Genomic DNA, 23,746 nt, shown 5'->3' on the forward strand with positions numbered 1-23,746 from the left:
TTAGGCCTAGTAAAAACGCTGTAAAGCACGTGCTTCTTTCCTAGAACCTGTGCTTGATTTAGAGGACTTTTGCAATAAATTCACACATATTCAATACTACCAAACAAGAACCAATTCAAAACAATCACATGTTACTTTAACGAACACAGGTATTTTATTTTTAAACCAAAATAATATTAATATAGGCTTTACAAATCATCCAAAGGGCAATTTCGTTGTGGAGCTCTGTTTCCCTTCTTACTTGCTCATTGAGTTGAAATCCACTCGGGTGTCTCCGAACGTCTTCAACAAGACTGTTGCATGCAAGTGGCCCGCCGTACTTTGGTGTCTCAATGCCGACTTTGTAAGACAACTCAGGTTGGAAAACCCACCCTGGCTCCAAACACCACAACGATCCGTTGCAAATAGCAAGCATTCCCAGCAATACAGATTACAATGACCACTTGACGCTGTCAGCCAACTATACCTCTCGTAGTTGCTGGATTGAAAGTGCCGCACAAATCCTTTGCCCGGCTGGGTCAGAGAAGCTAGCTGCGGTGTTGGTCGTCCCTGTTTCACAATTTCTAGCTTTTCTGAGAAATTCCTTCTCGAAAAATACTTTTTCAACAAGTCGGCCGCAATATCCAGTCCTTCTCCTCTGTCATCCATTGTAATTAAAGTGAATCTAATCAAAAAAAATCTAAACTAATGAAATATATAATTTCGCTAGCCTAGAAATCTAGACGCCCCTAGCGGCAGCAAATATAATTTGCAGCCAGGGAGGTCTAGCCTTCTGTCGTCGTTTTTCGCTGCTGGAAACCGAAAAAGGGACATGCCAATCAGATCGTGAGGGGTGGAATCGAGCAGAATGACAACAGAGCTGCGACGGTTCCGTGTTACAGGTAAACAATAATGGCTGCTGCTGCTGGCGAACAGCTGTCCTTCGACTCGGCTTTGGCCGCGACTCTTCAAGACTTGAAGTTATCGAAGTTATTGAATGAAGCTATATTGAGAAATGAACAAAGAAATGCACTGAAGTCTTTCCTTGAAAAGAAAGATGTATTCTGAGTTTTTCCGACCGGATACGGTAAAAGTTTGATTTTAGAGCGACGGAAATTTCCGTCGCTTTGACTACGTCACCTTCTTCGTTGCTCTGATTGGTTGTAGCGCTATCCTATTGCGTGCAGAGGGAACTTGAAAGACAACCATACATCCCGACCACACTGCCACCGTACGAGACCAGACCCAATATCTTTCCGATATGGGTCTGGCTTGCCAGGCTATAATTTCGCTGCTAGTTAGTTGTAATTCCTTTTGTTTTCCTCCCGATGGCGCCAAACAACAAGGCCAGCTAGAAGGCCTAGACGTGTAAAAGGACACGCCCAACTCGGCATACTCGAAATCCGATTGGTTGAAGAACATGTCAATCAACAACCTAGTCCCATTAGCGTCAACAGCGAGGGGATTCTCTCAGGATTCTGGAGGCCTCGGCTAGATTATTTTTTACCCGGAGACAGCGCAGGGAAATAATCTGATTGGATAAGGGCTCTAATCTATATATTATTGCGCTGGAGGCAACGCAACTGAAGGAAAAACAAATAAATACGTAATTAGACTTATTTGAACAAACTTATTAAAATAGATAGAATGAATGAAAAATATATATATTAAAAGGTATAGATTATGTATTTTATTAAAATAAAAATAATGTATTGTTCTGAAAGTGTCTAGGCCCGAAGAGAAGGCTTTGCTGGCCCTGACTGCCCGCCTCTGTATATATATACTGTATATATGTATATATATGTATATGTTTATGTAAGTATAATAGATAATATATGTGTTCCATTTCTAACAGACAGACATGTACAATATGTCTGTCTGTGTCCGTCTGTTTCTCTTAGATAACCCTGTTTCTTACATATATATATATATATATATATATATATATATACACAATTATAATTCATTTTTATTCATTTTCATTTCAAAACAAAGCGGGCATGCATGATACATGGACGATAAAAAACAATTATTTCAGACAAACACACAACGCGCACATCTGAGAAATAGGGAGAGCAAGAAAAATGTGAGTTATAAAAGTACCAATAGAGTGTGACAGGTTGGTATAACAGCTCAGGTTAATAGATGGTTCATTCCTTAGCTGAATAGGAAAAAGCAATTCAAGGACGCTGCATTGTAATGCAATACAGACCTGAGTATAGTCATCATCATCCCCCCTCTGGGCCTGGTCTACTGGTTTCTGTGCTTAAGCAAATGCCAACCCACATAAATTCTATGTATAGTTATGAAGGTAATCAGGCGCCTGATTGGTTTCCAATATTAAATGAGGTGAAAAGAACAAGAACTCATACGCACTAAATCCCATGTCCTTTACAGTAAACATAAAATGACTCTCTCAGTTGACTTTGATTCTGTGTCTGTATGTGTGGTTGTGTGCGTATGTGTGTGTGTGTGTGTGCGTATGTCTGTACGTATCTATGTGTGTGTGTGTGTGGGGGGGAGGGTCTGTATTTGTGTGTGTGTTTGTGTGTGTCTGTTTGTGTGTGTATGTGTGTGTATTTGTGTATGGGTGTCATTGTGTGTACGCGTAGATTTTTGTGTGTATGTGTGTGTATTGTTTGTGTGTGTGTGTGTGTGTGTGTGTTTGTGTGTGTATGTGTGTGTCAGTGGCGGCTTTTAAAGTGATGGCGGAAGGACTGCGTGCTTGGTTGCCATTGGCCTGCTTGCACTTTTAAAGGTGAGACTGAAGTTGTTTCAGTCTTTTGGTAATTACAAAATAGTAGTGAGGGATAATTATGTGAATAAAATTGATACAAATCCACCAGTGGCAGCGTTGTACTTTGAAAGCTGGTGGGCAGCATGTCTTTGAAATGGACTACAAGAGCAGATGGTAAGGATGCAAAGCCAATTAGTTAAATCAGGTCTACTCTTTATTTGTAAAACTAAATAAAAAAATCAGGGCCTATAATTGGGCCTATTTTTGCCTTCAATGACTGAAGCTATTGCTTGTAATTTGACAATGTTTATTTTCAGCTACGATTGTTTTAAGAAAAATTAAGACACAAGACCAAAAGTGATGCCATTTAAAATTCATCATGCTATGAATCATTCACTGACATCCTTTCCACAATATTCACAGAAGGGCCTGAGTAACAAACAATTAAAAGAACAACAAGAACATTATTACACAACTATTTACATGTGCTGTAAGCCTAACAGTGTTTGAGGAAAATGTGGATGTTAATGGATGTTTCAGAATGTTGGTCATGGTGTTAAACCAATTAAGATTGAGGGACGTTGTTTATAGATCAAGTCAATCCTCCTCGCTGTTTGTGTTGCAAAGATATCAGTGACCTGGTCATATCAAACTGGATATTTTTTAAGTGATTTCAGAATTATTGCTTGTTTAGCTCCACGTTTTCGACAACCTCTCAGACGGTTTGGTATGGTTTGGTTGCCATGGCGGCGGCGCACATAGTTGCAGCGGCCCGGAGCTCCCCAAACTGGCATGTTTTTTTTGTAATTTTTGGCAGCACTTAATATTATTTCACACGGCTTTTCACACTGCTTTCGGACCCAACAATGAAGTACAGCCGTAATTAACTTTTAAAGATCAACAACGCTCCTTTTCGCCAACTCCCAGCTGACTTCGCCACCCAGCGCTCCTGAGGCTGAGAAGCGGAGGAGAAAACACTGTGCGCGGCTGCAGATCCGACTGGAACTGGCTTCACAGGGCACATCGAGAACGAGAACTGCTGCAGCTTGGTCTTTACGGAAACCTGGCTGGAGAAAAGACCCCGGACTCGGGCTGGATGGCCGCACTGCCTATCGAGCAGACAGAACAGCTGACATGGCTTTGTTGCCATGGCGGCGGCGGACATAGTTGCAACATAGTTGCAACATAGTTGCAACGGCCCGGAGCTCCCAAAATCGGGAATGTTTTGTAGTTTTTGGTAGCACTCAATATTATTCCACACAGTTGTTGTTTTTTCCACACTGCTTTCAAACCCCGACAATGAAGTACAGCCGAAATTAACTTTTAAAGCTCAACAACGCTCCATTTCGCCTCCCAGCGGACTTCACCATCCCAGCCGAGATCACCAGATCACCATCCAGCACTCCTGAGGCTGAGAAGCGGAGGAGGAGACGCTGTGCGCGGCTGCAGAAGAGGGGAAAACGCGGAGGTATGTGGGCTAGGCTCAAAGCGAACCCATTCAAACCCCCGCTTCCTACCATCTTTCTCTCAAATGTCCGTTCGATCACATCCGGTGGATGTGATCCGACTGGAACTAGTTTCACAAAAACACATGAAGAACTGCTGCAGCTTAATCTTTTCGGAACCTGGCTGGATAAAAAGACCCCGGACTCGGCTATTGAGCTAGATGGCCGCACTGCCTATCGAGCAGACAGAACAGCTGACTCGGGTAAGAAGCTAGGAGGAGGTCTGTGTATCTATACCAATGACTCGTGGTGTACCAATGTCACAGTTGTTAGCAAACATTGTTGCCCTGACGTGGAATTTTTGTTGCTCCAATGCAGACCGTTTTACTTACCAAGAGAATTCTCTTCTGTTTACATCTGTGCTGTTTACATTCCACCCGACGCCAATGCTAAGCTGGCACTAGTAAGGCTACAGGACATTGTAAACAATAGCCTGCTGGCACATCCCGACAGTATCTTTATTGCAGCGGGGGATTTTAATCATGCTGACTTAAAGTCTGTACTTCATTCTTTCCACCGTAATGTAAAATGCGCTACCAGAGGGAGCAACACACTTGATCAGGTTTATACCAACATAGCCCATGCATACAGAACCCAGGCGTACCCCCACCTAGGTCTCTCTGATCATGTTTCGCTCCTCCTGCACCCCTGGCACTCACCCAAAATCAGAGCCAGTAGGCCCGAAGTCAGGTCTGTCAGGATTTGGCCTGAGGACGCCATCCCTAGGCTCCAGGACTGCTTCAGCTCCACAGACTGGGACATTTTCAGTGGACTGGGTGTGTTGACACGTAGGTCTCTGAATAATTATCTTGTCTCAGTCCTTGATATTGTTACATCCTGGAAACAATTCCGTGTCTTCCCAAACGTTAAACCCTGGATGACACCTAAAGTAAAATCCTTACTACGAGCCAGGAATGCAGCGTACAGAACCGGTGACACCAATGCATACTGCACGGCAAGATCCGACCTGAAGAAAGGCATCAGTTCTGCCAAGCAAGCATACATGACCCGCATTGAAGCTCAGTTCAACAGCGCCTCATGCCCCCGGCAGGTGTGGGAGGGCGTTAGGGCAATAACGGACTACAAGGGAAGAACATCCCCCCCTGTCAACAGCAGCGCCCCCCTAGCGGAGGAGTTAAACATCTTTTATGCACGTTTTGACAGGAACAACAAGGACCCGGTGTCGCCCCCTCTCCCCTCTGACGGCTCCACCCTAGTCCTGAGCACTCATGAGGTCAGACTCATCGTACGCAACATCAACATCAGGAAGGCAGCAGGCCCAGATGGAGTCCAGGGACGGGTGCTCAAGGACTGTGCGGCTGAACTAGCTCCAGTTCTCACCACCATCTTTAACCTGTCTCTGGCCTCATCCTGGGTCCCAGGATGTCTCAAGGCAGCAACAATAGTCCCGGTTCCCAAGAAACCAAATGTTGCAGGTCTGAACAAATACAGGCCTGTGGTACTCACCCCTATCGTCGCAAAATGCTTTGAGAAACTAGTCATGAAACACATTAAAGCCTCCATACCTCCATCATTAGATCAGAATCAGTTTGCTTACCGGAAGAACAGGTCAACAGAGGATGCCATTGCCATTGTGTTACACACTCTACTAGAACATCTTGAGCACAGTAACACATATGGGCGACTCCTTTTTGTTGACTTTAGTTCAGCTTTCAACACTATCCTGCCTAACAAGCTACACAGCAAACTACACAAACTTGGCCTGAACCCCACTTTATGCAATTGGATTTTGGACTTTCTAACACACCGTACACAACATGTCAGGATTGGCAAGCATGTCTCCCCCACCCTGCCCATGAACACCGGGGCCCCCCAGGGTTGCGTGCTCAGCCCACTTCTCTACACACTTTTCACTCACGACTGCTGCTCCTCTTCTCCATCTAACCTCATAGTGAAATTTGCTGACGACACAACAGTACTTGGCCTCATCACAGGAAATGATGAGACCTCATACAGGAGGGAGGCCGAGAGACTGGTAGAGTGGTGCGGTGATCACAACCTGGTTCTCAACACCACCAAGACCAAGGAAGTGATCATCGATTTCCGCAGGGCCAGACACCTCAGCCACTCTCCACTCCTAATCGGAGGGGAGGAGGTAGAGAGGGTGTCCAACTTCAAGTTTCTGGGTGTGACTGTGGCTGACGATCTGTCCTGGAGGACCAACATCACCTCTGCCGTGGGTAAGGCACAACAACGCCTCTTTTTCTGCCTTCGGAAACTAAAAAGGGCTAAACTTCCACAGGGACTGATGGTCAACTTCTATCACTGCGCAGTAGAGAGTGTACTCACCTACGGACTCCTGGTGTGGTTCTCCAGCTGCACCAGGGCCGAAAAGGAGGCCCTCCACAGAGTGGTCAAGGCTGCGGGGAGGATCATTGGGAAGAGCCTCCCAGAGATCTCCACAGTCTTCACCTCCCGCTGCCTACGCCGGGTGAACAACATCCTAAAGGACCAGGTCCACCCAGCGCACCATCTCTTCCAGCGACTGCCCTCCGGACGGAGATACCGTTCCATCCGCTCCAGGTCCAGCAGATTGACCAATAGCCTCTATCCAAAGGCTGTCAGACTGCTGAACGAACAACCTGCCCCCCGCACCCCCCACCCCACCCCCTCGGTCATATAACTCCCACTATAACTCCCACTCAATAACTGAACTGGACTGCATTGCTGCACTGTACACTATTTTCCATCTATTGCAGGACTGCAGTCCTGCAAGTCACCCGCAACAAACAGTACCGCACCACTCGCTGGAAACGAGGCATAAGACTGAGCGCCAGGTTCGTTGGTTCTCGTAGCCTAGACTTGAGGGGATAACTCCTTCCTCCGGGCTGCTTCACAGCCAGGGTTCCTGCTTATTGGTTCATAGCGCTGCCAGGCCTCCTGCTTATTGGGTCATAACGCAGCAGGGCACCTTCTTATTGGTTCATAGTGCAGCCAGGGCTCCAGCCTATTCGTGAATAGATTCGTGATTCAGACCCCTTAGCTCATAGCTGTCAATCTCAAGGCCCACGGGCCTAATCCGGCCCGCGGTGTAATTTAATTTGGCCCGCCAGATAATATCTAATGTCTATCAGAACTGGCCCGCCGGTTTAATCGCATTTCAGCGCTAAACTGCAAGTCCCACAATGCACTGCCGCTGCGCTGGTATACGTCAATCGAGGCCCTCAAGCGGGAGCCCATCCCCCACTACCTGTAGCGCTCTAGTCTCGAATGTTTACTGCAGCAGCATCATACTGTTTATCACCTGAAGTAGCCTAGGTTTTTTAGCTAACTTTTTGTTAGCTACCTGTCGCTTTCCCCCCAAAAAAAAAAAGGCTAAACGGAAGGTGGACATTGAGAACACAGTTTTTCAAGAGAGGTGGGAGGCTGAATACATGTTCACCGATATGAAGGGCAAACCCATCTGTCTTGTTTGCGGGGCAGATGTGGCTGTCACGAAAGAGTACAATTTAAGACGGCACTATGAAACGAGACATCAAGAAGTACAAGGATATGAACATTCAACAGAAGGTAGTGGAGTTTAAACGAAGTTTGGCGTCACAGCAGACTATGTTTATTAAAGCCAAAATACAAAGTGATGCTGCTGTAAAGGCTAGTTTCATTGTGGCTGAGGAGATTGCTAAATCCGCCCGGCCCTTTACCGAGGGAGAATTTCTAAAAAACTGCTTGTTAAAAGTTTGCGATGTCGTGTGCCCAGATAAAAGACAAGCCTTTTCAAACGTCAGTCTGAGCAGAAACACCGTTGCTGATCGTGTATGTGAGCTCTCCACCAAATTACAAAAACTTCGAACAGGTGCGGTGGCTAAGCCGGGGGAGGGTGATGAACAGATGTTTTGAGTTGCGTGAGGAAATATGTCAGTTCATGGAAAGCAAAGGGAAAGACACAAGCTCCGGGACAAAGAGTTTTGGTGTGAATGGGCGTTTCTGTGTGACATTACGAGCCATCTCAATGCACTCAACCTGCAGCTTCAAGGGCGGGCTCATGTGATCACTGACATGCACGCTGTGGTGAAGCCATTTAAAACCAAGCTGCGACTGTGGGAGATGCAAATCCTGCTAGAAAACCTTGGCCATTTCCTGTGCTGCCAAACTATGAAAGAGCAGGTCTCTGTGTTCCCAAGTGCACAATTTGCTGAAAAGCTCGGCATACTTAGCGCCGACTTCACACGCCGATTTGCCGACTTAGAAGCCCAAAAGAGTAGACTTGAACTGCTCAGTAATCCGTTTGCAGCTGACGTGGAAAGCGCACCAACCAACCTCCAAATGGAGCTTATCGAACTCCAATTTAGCGACACACTCAGGTCGAAGTATGACTCTGTTGGTGCTGCATAGTTTCCACATTTCATCCCTGACGCAATGCCCCAGCTGCGTGCTCAAGTTGCTCAAATGCTCTCTATGTTTGGTAGTACATACCTATGTGAACAACTTTTCTCTGTAATGAAGTTGAACAAAACATCACACAGGAGTTGTCTCACTGATGAACACCTTCACTCAATCCTGAGGATCTACTCAGCTTAGAGCCTGACCCCAAACATTGAGGAACTTGCGTCGAAGAAGAGATGTCAAGTATCTGGTTAAGGCACCAGGGCAAATCACAGTGCAGTAAACTGAGCTTTAATGTAGCATAGGTTTCATTTTTGCACTTTTGTCTATGTTTGGATTTTAATTGAGGCATGTGAAATTTGTGTCTTTTTTATTTTATTAGGAAATTTGATTTGAGTTAGACTCCTTGTTTCAGATTACATATCTATATATATATGTGTAAAACTAAGGCTGAGTTCATGTTTAGGCCTACAAATAAATAAATCTTAATGTTTGGATTTTCAATGAGAGAGGCATGAGAATTAGTGTCTTCTTTAATTTATTTTGAAAATCGATCTGTGACTCCTTGTTTCAGATAACATATATATGTGTAAAACTATAAGGCTGAGGTCATGTTTAGGCCTACAAATAAATAAATCTTATTGTTTGGATTTTCAATGAGAGAGGCATGAGAATTAGTGTGTTTTTTATTTTATTTTGAAATTTGATCTGAGTTAGACTCCTTGTTTCAGATAATATATATATATATATGTGTAAAACTAAGGCTGAGTTCATTTTTAGGCCTACAAATAAATAGATCTTATTGCAATAGCTAATAAGCCTAAGCTTTAGGCCACTTTCAGATTCAATATGGGTAAAACTTAATTTCAAAATAAATATTGAACATGTCCGGCCCTCGACTTGGACCCAGTTTTTTATTTCGGCCCACTGGGTATTTGAGTTTGACTTGCCTGGCCTAGACAGATACATAGTCTAGACAAGTCTTTATTATTGCCAAATGACACAAATCGTCTAAAATTCATTGAGGTGATTCGGCTCACACAGGACAGTACAAGACCACACAGAACAAGGGAGAACCAGTTTGACTGGACACATACATAATACCTCACATTAAAACTAGACACATGCGTAGATAGACGGATAGATGGATAGAGAGATAGACAGATACATACAGTGTTGTGCCTGAACGCGTTCATTGAACGATAGTTCATGAACTCGTTCATATTTTCGGCGAACGCGAACTGAACGTACTGTATTACTGCCTGATGAACGTTACTGTGAACTCGTTCATTCTGGTGTCTGTGAACGGCACGCGAACTCGGTTTAACTTCGTTCAATTGGGGGGTTATTTGTTTATCAATACGGCGGATGCGCGCGCAGAATGAGAACATTTGTTTGACCGGTTGCCGGCTACCTCCGTGTGGTTAATTTGCAGTTGCGGTGTTGTCAGCTTACTGTTACATTAAACTGCAATCAGAAAATGCGGTTATATGCTATAGACCCTATAATGTCTGTGGTGTAAAGGCTGGGACGAATTAAAAAATATAAATACACTTTATGTTGAAAGTATAGACCGTCCCGATTCCCATTGAAATGAATGGCGCGGTGATTATTCTTCACAACGAGATCTGTTAAATCGTGAAAAATGAATCAAACTGTAATCAGACAACACGGTTATATGCTATAGACCCTAGAGTATCTGTGGTATAAAGGCTGAGACGAATTTCGAATTATAAATATGTACAATCCATAACGTTAGCTCTCTGGCTCATAGCTCAGCGGACTAGAATACCTCCTAGAATCATTGCTTGTTGGCCGGAAACGGAAATGGGGGCTGTTTACGTTTGGTTGTAGTCTTTTCGCTCGGTTCTCCCACTCAACAGTAGGGCTAGAACCGAGGGAAAAGACTACAACCAAATTTGAACTACAACCAAACTAGTTCCCTTTCCGCTTCCGGCCAACGAGCAATGAGTCTTCCAACAGAAATCAATGGGATTTACAAAATGCGCTAAATGTACAATAAAACACGATAGAAACTGTATTTCGCTACGATGCTTGATTCAACCGCTCTATTTCATCCTAGACAAATCACGAAGTGGGCTCGATGTTCAAAATACCGGAAAAAAATTATATCATTAAATAATATTAATAAAACATATTGAAAAAAATAACTATGAACTAGTTCATTTTTTGGAACCGTGAACTTAGTTCAAATCTTTGAATTATGAACGTTGAACTGAACTAGTTCATTTTAAAATTTGTGAACTGAACTTTGAACTAGTTCACGTAGAAAGTGAACTATCCCAACACTGGATACATATGTTATTTTTTTTTGCCAAGTGGAGCCAGACAGTCCTGTGAGCGTATTCAAATTAGCCATGTGCGCAAAACAGAAGACAGAAGTAATGTTGAAAAGTCATACAAAAAACGGAGGCAAGTGGTGAGTGTGTGCGACTGTGCATGTGTCCTTTCCAGCTTCGGCATACTGCATGGTTATGAAGGCCTTGTGGTTGGTTGTGGTCTTAGTGAAGCAGCGAAGCCTTGGAGTTGGACGAATGTGCTCTGTGTACTTGTTCAATGATGTATCTCTCTGTATTGTATTTGCTGTAGATCAGAAGTCTCAAACTCTAGTTACCTGGGGGCCCCCGGAGGTAGAGTCTGGGTCAGGCTGGGTCCCATCAAGTATTCCACAAAAAAAAGGAGCACAACTGACCCAATCTAAGTTGACAACGGGGGACATTTCATAGCGGTTGGTGGAAACCGGGACATTTTAGCGTCCTTTGGTTTTTGTCGGGACTCAGTACACGCAGCTCAAAATTGGGACTGTCCCTGCATAACCGGGACATCTGGTCACCCTATCACAAGTCATTAAAAAGCGTGGCAAGCCACTCTGTGCGTTTGACAACAACGCGCAGGCCGCACAAACACTAAACTTTGATGCCAAGTAGGGGGCCACAAAATATCATCCCGCGGGCCTCAATTGGCCCCCGGGCCGCGAGTTTGAGACCCATGCTGTAGATGGATGGTTAAATAATGTCAAACCATCACGATCGGTCATGCTGCAGGCACTCATTTGCAAGTGCACTGATTGCGTGTCCAATAGGCTATACCTGGCATTTATTTAGTCAATTGCTCTTCCAAGTGTGCCAGATTGGTGCCAATTAGTGTCGTGTTTGCATTGTAATGCACAACTTTGCCTCTCCTTGTTATAAAACAACTTTAGCCAATGCAGCCTCCTATGTCAGTGTTGCTTTATGAATACTATAGCATATCGGATCATCACAATTGTTAAATGTGTGTTGTTATGTAGGCTATAGGCTGATTGTCTCGGCTTGCATCAGCAAAATATTATATTGTTTTAGGCCTACGGCTTATTGAGAAAATGTAGATTGGTATTGCGCAACAATCGGGAGATGGGCCCCCCCGAATATTGACGGGTATTTTGCATGCTGGGTAAAAGCTTAGAAATAAATACTAGGCAAAGATGTTGTTACTGGAGCTAGTAGGCTACCACCTACCATCTAAACGTAGGATAACTCGTCGGAAATGTGCTTACAACGTTGAGGGAAAGATTTAATTAAGGATTATCTGGGAGGGGATTTCACAGGTGGAACTGGCAACTTCAAGTTAGCCCATAGCTTAGGGTGACCAGATTTGAGTTTGTGAAAAAGAGGACACTTCGTCGCGGGGGGGGGGGGGGGGGGGCGCGAGGCGAAAACATGGGTATTTTTTCTTTAGTTCGTCCGTGAACTTACATTTACGTTTAGGCATGGCTGCAGATGTAATGTGCTGTTGTAAACAGAGTGGAAGCGGCAAGGTGCTCAATGTTGCCAGATTGGAAATGGCAAAGTAACGTACCAAAGGCTCAAAATGGTCGTATTTGGAGGATAATTATCGTGGCTCTGGCAACCCTGAGATCGGTCGCCCAATGACAGACTCTCTCTACAGTCAGCTCGCGCAAGAAGGTGGAACGTAAGGGAGATACCATTTCCAGAACTTGGAAGGCCGTAATAACCATAGACATATACAATGGTAATAACTAGTAGGTTATGTGAAAGACCCAGAAACACAAATATGCGACGAGGCAAAAACAAATATGCGACGAGATAATGTCCGAAAACCGGACATTATCATCAGTTAATAAAACCCCCCCGGACGCCCCGGACGGGACGTAAAAAGTGGACATGTCCGGGGAAAAGAGGACGTTTGGTCAGCCTACCATAGCTAGCATTATGTCTACTATTTCTAGATCTTCTGGTTCACCGGCACAACATAACGACATTATCACTTTCATAAAGAAAACGTTGTCCTTTACTCGGTGCTATTCACTGACAGTAAAATCAGATAAATAAGTGTTTCGTTAATGTATGGTCTGCTGTTCATAGACTAGCTCCAGCGCTCGTTGCTGCGTTGCTAAATGATAGCAACTCTCCACTCATTCTCCTCTGACCATGCTTTTAATTGGCTTTGACAGCAATTCCTCATTCAACCTCTCACGTCTCACAGATTTGAAATTATACGGCTGTGGGCCATCATACATGTTATTTGTGGTTCTTGCTGCCTTTTAGACGCCATGGTTCTAGTACTAGGCTCAGGCTACCTTTCACCACGTCTCCCCAACGTGAGGTCATTGCCAAATGGCCTTAGAAAACACCCGTTACAACCAAAAATGACAAACTGGACTTTAACACTATTTGAGACATTTATAAATGATATTCAAATTTTGAGTGCTTTATGTACACATTAATCGAAAGTTCCGGTTAACCTGCAACACATTCTTTAAAAGGAGAAGCGAGGAGAACAGAGCAGGGTGCATGTGGAGAACAGGGCTCAGCAGAGGCACGGAAAAGCACTGCTCAGTTTACAGACAACCCGGTATCACGCGATTTCGTGCTCATAAGCACGAACGTTAATCTATTGAAGCGTGTTCCAGAGCACGATAGTCCGACTTTTTGCGTGCTACACAGAACAAAATGTAAACCAATGCATTCTGAATGGGAGTGTTCTCAGACAATTAACGTGCTCCATAAAACGGTACGAGAGAGAGAAAGAGAGAGAGGGAGGGACAGAGAGAGAGAGAGAGAGAGAGAGAGGCTTCAGAAAGGATGTGCGCAGATAGTACAGTGCACCCTAGTTATGTTTATGCCAAAACCACAAATGTATATATATATATTGCCTAATTATATATATTGCCTATATATATATATAGGCTATATATATAATTAGGCTATAATTATATTATTTAGCGTGTAATGAGACAATCTATAGCCAAATTGTCGAAGATGCCCGAGAATCTCCGGGGATATCAGCATGGGAAATCGGCGCATCAGACCCATGAACCTATAAAGAAAGACGTAATCTCAAGCGGGAGAAAACGTTTGCGGTGCTGGTTTGTGTCACGTAAGTACAGGGCTCTCATGTCTCATGCATTCGGCGTGAGACACACGCAATTCAACCCATGCACACGCTCGAACCTGGTCTCACGAAAATACGTCACAGTTACGTTATTTAATCTATTGAAACGTCAGGGACACGTAGGCCTATTTTCACAATTTTGTATTTCAATTGGAAGTAGGCTATTTGTCGTGTCAGCACGACTTCCAAACTAAGGTTCTGTCCGGGAGCGTTCTCCCTAATGTCCCTTATGGAGCTCCGTACAGATCATTCATTGTTGAAAATTGTCTGTGATAACTAACAAATGACAGCTTTTGGCCACCCGTTTCTACTTAAAATTGTCTGTGATAACTAACAATATGACAGCTTTTGGCCACCCGTTTCTACTTTCACCTTTGATACTGAGAAATTGTGACAATACACGGATATATTAAATGCAGGTACGCTCCTCTGTAGGCAAACCGCGAAGGAAAAAAGGGTAGCTGCTTCATCTGTTCTTTTTAGAATTGTATGTCTTGATTTTTATTTTATCTAGCCATCTATTCTCTTGTTTTTGGCTATGTGAATGAACGTCCGCGTCGATGCCTCGATCGCAAGTCCAGTGTCGCGAGCGGACGTTGCCATGACATCTAGAAATCAAACCGTATTTAATGGGTTGTAGTGAGTGTAACATAATTCACCTACAGTATTTTGTTATGTGTTGTTCTTTCAATTGTGTTAGGCATGTCGTTTACTGTCTTGGTGGTTCAGGGATCGCTGTCCCTTTAAGGATTACGAGCGTCTCATGACGTCTGAGCCCATGCGGGATATGTTTACTCTCAGCACGTTTTGATTTCCTGTTTCTCTTTTACTAAATAAACGAGTCACACAACTGTGTACTCAACGTGCGAAATTGTATCTCTCACTTATTGCAATTTCCACAGGGTTATCATTAATATTGATGTGTAGGGGTTGATTATAACTCGTGAATAATATTGTTTAGACCACGATCTGGGGGAACACACGTATTCTGATTGGCTGCAGTGCGTGCATTAACTCCTGATATAGCCCTACAGACACCTGCTAAGTAGTTCCAGTCAGTGTTTAGATTCTCTGCCCGAGCCCGAGCCCGACGCGGGCCGGGTCGGGCCGATATTTCCCACCACTATACTCGGGCCGGGCCTTTGATCGAGCGTTTTATTTTTATTTTACCATTAGTTTATTGGCCTAATCTGAGGAGAAATCTATGCCATAAACAGAAATATTATAGGCCTTTATTACACGGGTCTTCTCAATGCCGTGGAAAGCTCCGTTCACTTGCATGGGTAGTAGTCCGGTGACTTGTCTACCCCAGCGTCTTCCGTTGCTAAGCGACGTCACCGTCTTTGCGAACAAATTATTTCTCTGCTGATCAACACTACGAATGGCCAAAAGACTTGTATCCCCCCCCCCCACCCCCCCTTAAATAAATACTATGGCAGAATTATTATTATTATTATTATTATTATTCTCATTCAACTTGAACATGTGTTTTTACAGTAGAGTGGTGGAGGGATGACGTATGTTGGCCAACCCGGAACTGAGCGTCGCCCTGGATTCCCTCGACAAAAAGCCAACGGTTTTTGCCATTGGATTTTGGATTATTGCAGAAACATTTGCATCTTTGAAGCACCTCCTGAAAAACTGAAAATAAATAAATACATAAAAATAACCGTGCTCCAAAGAACGAAATGTAAACCAATGCATTCTGAATGGGAGTGTTTCTCCGATTTTTCCATGCTACACAGAACGAAATGTAAACCCATGCAAATAAAGACTGCATGGTCATAATAATTTAAATATCATTAATATCCTGAGTGTGTAGGGTGGTATTCTATTTTTTTCAACAGGGCTGCATCCAGTCACTTGACCGTTATGGTTGCTATGATGGTTGCTATCGACCGCCCCCTCTAATCCTTACATGGCTCTAAAAACCACACGGCAAAGGAGCTGCCGTCAATTGTGTTTTTTTTGTCGTAAACTAGGGGCCAATGGTTAGAAAATAGGCAGATATTCCAAGGTATCCTTAAAAGGCAGCTTGGATGTTTTTATTTTCTGCAGTTTAGACTTCTACTCTAACCTATTTTGGAAAGCAAAACACCAAGCTCATTGATTTAACGAGGCAGGGTTATTTGAAACAATTTATTAAATAAATATTTGTGTGATGTCATTACTTCTCCTGAGTTTGCTTCCTATTGTCGAGTGTACACCCCTACTGTCCACAAGCATCCCCCCCCCTCCCCATATGGATTTGGAGAATTGTTGCCACGTCCCAGTGGTGGAGGTATCATATATATGAAAGAGGGCATTCAATTATACTATAATGATCAATTAGGAGGCAGAAGCCCTAAAGGAAGCGATGCAATAGGTGACTGAGGGTCAACATTTGAGACCCCCCTTTTATCAAAGGGGGTCTCAAAGGACGCATACGCTTCAACCTGTGGCTCCAGCCCTACAGGAAATGACTCAGCAAGTGCTCCATCTCGTTGCACCTGCACCCAGTGGCTCGCTTACAAGATTTTGGCCTGAAGTTCTTCCCCATGTACACCTCCATCCCACAAAAAATGGGGACTAGAAACAAACCTCTGTCTTATCTACATTTACTGTACTGTTGGAGGTCTCGCCCCCTTTCCGGCCTTTTCGAGATAGCCAGGGATACTTAAATGTTTACACACATTTCCCGGGGCCCCGAGAACGACATATCCGAGATTTGGAGTTCTAGCCCTTAGAGAAAAACAGTTTTCCCAAATGGTCATTTGGACAAAGCCCCTCAGAAGTGTTGCCTGCAAGACCTAAAGGTTCAGAATGTGGTGGAAAAACAGTTTTTGAGATAGGAAGGTCCTACCGCCCTGAAAATTGGAAACCTTATTCTAGTGCCTAACTGGGACCCCCGCACCGAAACTTGGCCCGGTCGGACCCCGAGGGCAGGAAGGGGGGGCCCTACCTGCCTGAAACTTGGCCCAGTCGGACCCCGAGTGCAGGAAGGTGGGGCCTGGACTTTCATAATCTTCGCTTGGTGAATGTGAAGGATGTTTGGTCGTATGTTATGACGAAGAATCATAATGTGAATGGGAATATTCTATAAATGTTTTGATATAAATTGATATCATCTTTCCTCTCAACACTTCTGCTGCAGCCGCTTAAAGTCTCACTCCGAGAACCTTAAAATATGAATCAATCCATTAGAAGTATGAAAATATCTTCCCGGTGGCGTAACGGGGCAAACAAGGTGTGCTTTGACCTCTACATTTCGAGGCGATTGCAACAGTGCCACACATGATCATATTTGAATATGTTTCGGGGTAGTAATTAGCTGTCGATTTTGGAGGCCTTTATCAATAATGACCAGCTATAGATTTGCTTCCCGATGGAGATTTCTGACAAATTACATGTTATTTAGCATCTACACGTTAAGATGAGTCCAATGAGATCAAGCTCGCCCTCTTGCTACACCGAGATCATGTCCTATATCAGGAGTTAATGCACGCACTGCAGCCAATCAGAATACGAGGTTCATGGGTCTGATGCGCCGATTTCCCATGCTGATATCCCCGGAGATTCTCGGGCATCTTCGACAATTTGGCTATAGATTGTCCCATTACACGCTAAATAATATGATTATAGCCTAATTATATATATAGCCTATATATAGGCAATATATATAATTAGGCAATATATATATATATATATATATATATAGCATTTGTGATTTTGGCATAAACATAATTAGGGTACACTGTACTATCTGCGCACACCCTTTCTGAAGCCTCTCTCTCGCTCTCTCTCTCTCTCTGTCCCTCCCTCTCTCTCTTTCTCTCTCTCTCGTACCGTTTTGTGGAGCACGTTAATTGTCTGAGAACACTCCCATTCAGAATGCATTGGTTTACATTTCGTTCTGTGTAGCACGCAAAAAGTCAGACTATCGTGCTCTGGAACACGCTTCAATAGATTGACGTTTGATTGACGAAATCGCGTGATACCGGGTTGTTACAGAACCATGTTGCATTGAAGCTCCCCCTACCTCTGTTGTCTTTCAGGGAGAAGTTGTGATTGTGGGCAATTTCAGGAGCGAGACTGAATGTGAAATGCTGCCTGTGGGCCATCTCGTCTTTGTCCACCGCACTGACTGTCTCTATAACCTGATCACACAAACACAAAGACAGCCAAACACAGGTTAGTTCAAAAGAATGGATGCAACCTTTTTGTAATTAAACATATTTTGACACATATTGATAATTATACGAAAAAGCACTCCTACACACACACACACACACACACACACACACACACACACACACACACACAGTGTCAAGATAGACATACTTTTCCTGGTGTGATGGCTTCACACATGAGGATTTCGTTGTTTGTTGCAAATTCTGGAGCGTTGTCATTCACATCTTTCACTCGGATGTTTACACGTACTTTGGTGTCCTGGTGATGACCTGCTGATGACACACAAACACACACACACACACACGCACCACAGAACATAACATCAAACAATAATAATACACATAATAATAATTGACACATTAATCAAGTTGTGTTATTGTGTTCCATTGTGGTGCTTGGATAGGAGCGGTAATAAAATAAGATGCAGTTTATTCAGTATTTTCCCTCTGTATTATTAATGTTTGTTTCTACAAGATTTTTACATTGGCTTCCATCCATGGAGAGATGAGAAAACATCCAAATGCAAACTGAGTCTAAACGTATCCAACCGAAAACAGTCCACTAGAATTATTTTAATCTGCAAAACAGTCATAAAGACGCCTCAAAAAACAGAAACACGCCATTGAGGAAGGCAGATAAAGATGGAGAAAAAGAGTGATAGAGGGGGGAGGGAGAGAGAGAGAGACCTTTTTATTTTCACTTTATCGATTTCGCATCACTTAAAACAAAATCAAAAACAAAACAGACAAAGCAAATGAAAACAAACAAAAACAAAATTACAAACAAATAAACACACGTAATAATCACTCCTTCAGGCCAACCCTTCCCGAGAAAACAAGTTCTCCCTCATCCACCTCGCACAGAGCTGCTCCACAACACCACCTTCTGCTGAAAGTCTCTAGATCTTTAATTTCCCTGTAGAATCTGTAATCTATTAAGATCCTTGACCTCAAACTTCTGGCCAAATACACCTTTAAATCAACAACCAGGTTGCACTCTGTCACGCTCCGATAATGAGACGGACAGGAAGTGAGGCCAGAAGCACAACTCAAGACAGGGGATGCGAAAGTTCAAGTTTACTTCAATTAAGTAGGCAAGGGGTCGGTAACGGGAAGGCAGACAGATAGGCGGGGAGCCGGGGGCGGACGAGTCGACCGTCCGGTTGGGGATCGAAGGTCGACAGGAGATTAGACAGGCGATGGTTCGGCAACGGGTAGGCAGGCAGAGCTTCGACGACAGGTGGGAGGTCAGACAGGCGATGGGTCGGTAACAGGTAGGCTGGCAGGTCCTCTGCGACAGGCGATTGGTCGGGCGGGCGAGGATTCGGTAACCGGTAAGCAGACAGGATCGACAGGGACTAGGCATCAGGCGGGAGGTCTGTTAGAGAGAATGGCTGTTCTGACCCCTCTAACCAGTGCCTCCATTCTTCTAGTGCCAATTTAGTTCTCTATTTCCCACGTCGTAGTTCCTTTCAGCCGGGGAAAGTTTGCGTGAGAAGAAGGCGCACGGATGGACCTTCTGGTCCTTTGCTGACTGTTGCGACAGGACCGCTCCTACTCCCGTGTCGGAGGCATCCACTTCCACTATGAATTAGCGTTCTGGGTCAGGGAAGATGAGAATAGGGGCAGAAGTGAAGCGCGTCTTTAAATCACTGAATGCCTTCTCCGCCTCAGAAGACCACCAGAAAGGAATGCAGGGAGAAGTGAGAGTTGTGAGCGGAGTTGCAACAGAGCTGTAGTTGCGGATGAACCGTCAATAAAAGTTTGCGAAACCGAGGAACCGCTGAAACTCCTTGCGGTTAGAGGGTGTGGGCCACTCCCGGGTCTTGGTCGGGTCCATCTGGATATTCCCCGTTCCAACGATGAATCCCAAAAACGACACTTCGGAGACATGGAACTCACATTTCTCGGCTTTTACGAAGATTTGATTTTCGAGAAGTCTTTGGAGAACCTGACGAACGTGCCGCACGTCATACCTGCTTGTTCTTTGAAAAGATCAGGATGTCGTCCAAGTAAACAAATACATTGAGTATATCCCGGAGGACGTCATTAACCAGCCCTTGGGGCGTTAGTCAGGCCGAAGGGCATGACCAGAAACTCATAATGACCACTAGGGGTGTTAAAGGCTGCCTTCCACTCGTCCCCTTCTCGGATGCGCACAAGGTGGTCGAGGTCGAGCTTCGAAAAGATAGTAGCTCCTTGTAAGAGCTTGAAAGCGGAGGAAATAAGGGGAAGAGGATACCGGTTTTTAATGGTGATATTATTGAGTACCCTGTAATCGATGCATGGCCTTAGAGATTTATCCTTCTTAGCCACGAAGAAGGATAAATCTCCTACATCCAGAGTCCTGCTGTCTGGATGTAGCTCTTCATGGCCTTGTTTTATGGGGCTGACAGGGAATAGAGCATCCCCTTAGGAGTCGAAGTGCCTGGGAGTAAGTCTATGCCACAATCATAGGATCGGTGTGGCGGCAGGGAAGTAGCCCGAGTCTCATTGAACACCTCTTTAAAGTCTACGTATTGCTCAGGTACATTGCACAGATCGGGGAATTCAGTGGGGATCAGGGGATAAGAGACGGGTGAGGACGCAGATCTGAGACATGAAGCGTGGCACTGAGAACTCCACTGGAGAATGGATCCCGTGGACCAGTCGATGTGTGGGTTATGTCTTTTTAACCAAGGGAACCCTAAAATGAGAGGTTGTTGTGGCGAGCGGATGAGGTGGAAGGTGAGTCTCTCAGTATGGTTACCTGACAAGGTCATCGAAAGGGGAACAAAAAAAGGAGAGGGAAGGGGAGGATTCGGTAACCGGTAAGCAGACAGGATCGACAGGGACTAGACATCAGGCGGGAGGTCAGACAAGCGAGAGAACGGCAACAGGCAGGCGGCTTATATCAATAACCATTTTTGATTGCCCAATTATTGCATTTTAAAGTTCACACTTGTGACTGCAGTTTTTCCTATGTTTAAAACCAAAAATAAAAAACTGTTTTGTGAAAGTTTCCCCAAAAGCCATGAAAATCTTCTCTAAAAAGGTGAACAGAGTGAAAAGTCTGGGTCATTCTAAAAAACAGTGAAAAATGGTTTCCCTCTGCGGACAAAAAGGACAAACGTTAGAAACACTGGGATTTAAAATCGAGATAAAAGTGTTAACAGCCACTATTCCATGTAAATGTCTCCATTGTAAATCAGCAATCTTCTTGACCAATGGTGGTTGGTACAGTGCCCTCCACTCAGGCCTCACATCCTCCTTCACACCAAAATGAGCCCTCCAGGGATTGTCTGTTCGACCATTCTATTTCGTCTTGTTTAAAACCTTAACACAGAGGGAATACGCAACTTTTCCTATTAAATCACTAAAACCAATTTTCTTTGTGTTTAAAAACGTGGCAGTGCAGTCCTTAAAATCAGGGACAATACTAAGGTTTGGGAAAGGATCTTCACCGTCAGGAACTCCAAAACCATTGTAAAACGTCCTTAGAAGAACACATTGTCGTCTCCAATGGTCCAGTGCTTGTTGGACGAGCCGCATTGATCTCACCCCCATTTGTCCAACCAAGGCTGCGGCATCCTCCAGGTCTGGTCCGGCCAAATCCACCGCCTGCGCCAAAGTTGGGACCTTTGATTTGCAAAACATTCCTTGGAAACATCCTTAGAAGAACACACTTGTTTCCAGTCAGTTGTCGTCTCCAAAGGTCCAGTGCTTGTTGGACGAGCCGCATTGATCTCACCCCCATTTGTCAAGCCAAGGCAGCGGCATCCTCCCGGTCTGGCCCGGCCAGCTCCACCACCTGCCCCAAAGTTGGGACCTTTGATTTGCAAAACATTCCTTGGAATGTTGGTCCGGAAGTGGCATGCCTTGAGAAACGGGGCCGGGTTGCCACAATTGATGGTCAACCCATTCAAAAGCCTTTTCCTGATCTATGGAAATAAGACCAGTCTCTACTCCCAAAGAACCAGAGACTTCCAAAAAATCCCGAATTAACATGACATTGCCAGTGATCAGCCTGCCAGGCACACAATAGGACTGGTCAACGTGGATCACCTCCGCCATCACCTTCCCCAGCCTTGTAGCCAATGCCTTGGACAACAACTTATAGTCTGTGCACAGCAGAGAGACTGGCCTCCAGTTTTTAAGCTGCTGCAAATCACCCTTCTTAGGAAGCAGCGTGATGACGGCCCTCCTGCAGCTCAAAGGTAAACACCCTGAGGCCAGACTGTCTCTGAGGACATCACCGACGTCTCCACCTATGACTGACCAGAAATACTTATACAATTCTGCAGGCAGACCATCAATGCCAGGAGCCTCGCCACTTTTCAAACCCAAAACAGCAGCCTGCAGCTCCTCTGCAGTTCGGACTTCCTCAAGGGCTTTGTTGGGCTGGACCTGAGGAAGACCCTCAAAAAAAGGCAGGACTCTGTCAGAAATATCTCTGTCATTTTTTTTGAACAGCTCCTTATAGAAACCTGCTGCATACATGCATATTCCATCAGGATCAGACACAGTTGCTCTGGTGTCAGTGCGCAAAGAACGGAAGATCTTCCTCTGACCATTCTGGCGCTCAAGGCTCAATAAATAATGTGATGGGGTGTCCATGTGCATTGCATCCATAAAACGGGACCAGACCAGCGCCCCCTGTGCTTTGACGCCCAGCAGACTGCTCAATGCTGTCTTTTTTGCTGCGAGTGCCTCAATATGGCCTCGATCTCCTGTGGACTCTGCAAGAGACGGCAGATCCACTACCTCAATCTCCAGTTCTCTCATTGACCTAGCTCTGTCCCTTCTAACATTGAGAGTATGCTGTTGACATAGTTGTCTGATCCGGCACTTGCCCACATCCCACCACTGTTGTAAGGAGGTATAATCCCCCTTACTCTTCCTGTACTTAAACCTATTTTTTTTTTAAAACCTCTACAAATTTCATATCAGTTAGAAGAGTAGTATTAAAATGCCAAAAAAACACTTTTTGTTTTTACCATATTGAGTAAAAACTGAGCAATGTACCATACAATGGTTAGTAAAACCAACAGGAATAATAAAACTGCTTCTAAAAATATTGAGGTGGTGCTTAAAACAATAAAACCTATCTAGCCTAGCTAGTTATAAAACATTGTCTTTTGTGTGAGCCCAGGTGTACTGTTTCTGAATACCATGGAAACTTCTCCACACGTCCCTCAACTCACAAGACGCCGTTAGAAGCGTTAGTCGCCTCAGAGAGACAGAATGAGGCTCCAGGTGATCCAGGGGAGTTAAAATCACCTCCTAAAAACAAATACTCATCACTATCACATTGGCTTATTACTTCGCCAAGTGTGTCTAAAAACAATAACTGGTCAGTCCCTTTGGTTGGGGCATAAACATTAATAGAAACCATTTTCACTTCTTCATACTGTGTTTTAACTTTTTAAAGTCGTACTTCCACTACCACCTCCTCGTTCAATGAAACTGGTTTAAAATGATTGGAAAACAAAATGCCAACTCCACCACTATTAAATAAGATATAAGACTTAAAAAGACATCTCCACTCCACTCTTTTTTCCAATCTCTTTCGTTATCAAGTGTGCTATGTGTTTCCTGTATGAATAAAATGTCAAGTA

The 23,746-nt window shown here is 44.4% G+C and overlaps 1 protein-coding gene across 3 annotated transcripts in view; it reads right to left on the reverse strand.

Moving 5' to 3' along the window:
• cdh11 (cadherin 11, type 2, OB-cadherin (osteoblast)) overlaps positions 1–23,746 on the reverse strand; it is a 173,257-nt gene that overhangs the window by 10,688 nt on the left and 138,823 nt on the right. For 2 of the 3 annotated variants that reach the window (XM_056609396.1, XM_056609394.1), the window contains exons 11-12: positions 18,301–18,422; positions 17,999–18,116 (exon numbers count right to left, since the gene is read on the reverse strand). In XM_056609396.1, the coding sequence (XP_056465371.1) occupies positions 17,999–18,116; positions 18,301–18,422 (240 nt within the window). The remainder of the gene's footprint in view (positions 1–17,998; positions 18,117–18,300; positions 18,423–23,746) is intronic. The other variant, XM_056609395.1, reaches the window with a different exon arrangement.

The sequence above is a fragment of the Gadus chalcogrammus genome, chromosome 15 (assembly GCF_026213295.1).
Source record: "Gadus chalcogrammus isolate NIFS_2021 chromosome 15, NIFS_Gcha_1.0, whole genome shotgun sequence".
NCBI classification, from domain to species: Eukaryota; Metazoa; Chordata; class Actinopteri; order Gadiformes; family Gadidae; genus Gadus; species Gadus chalcogrammus.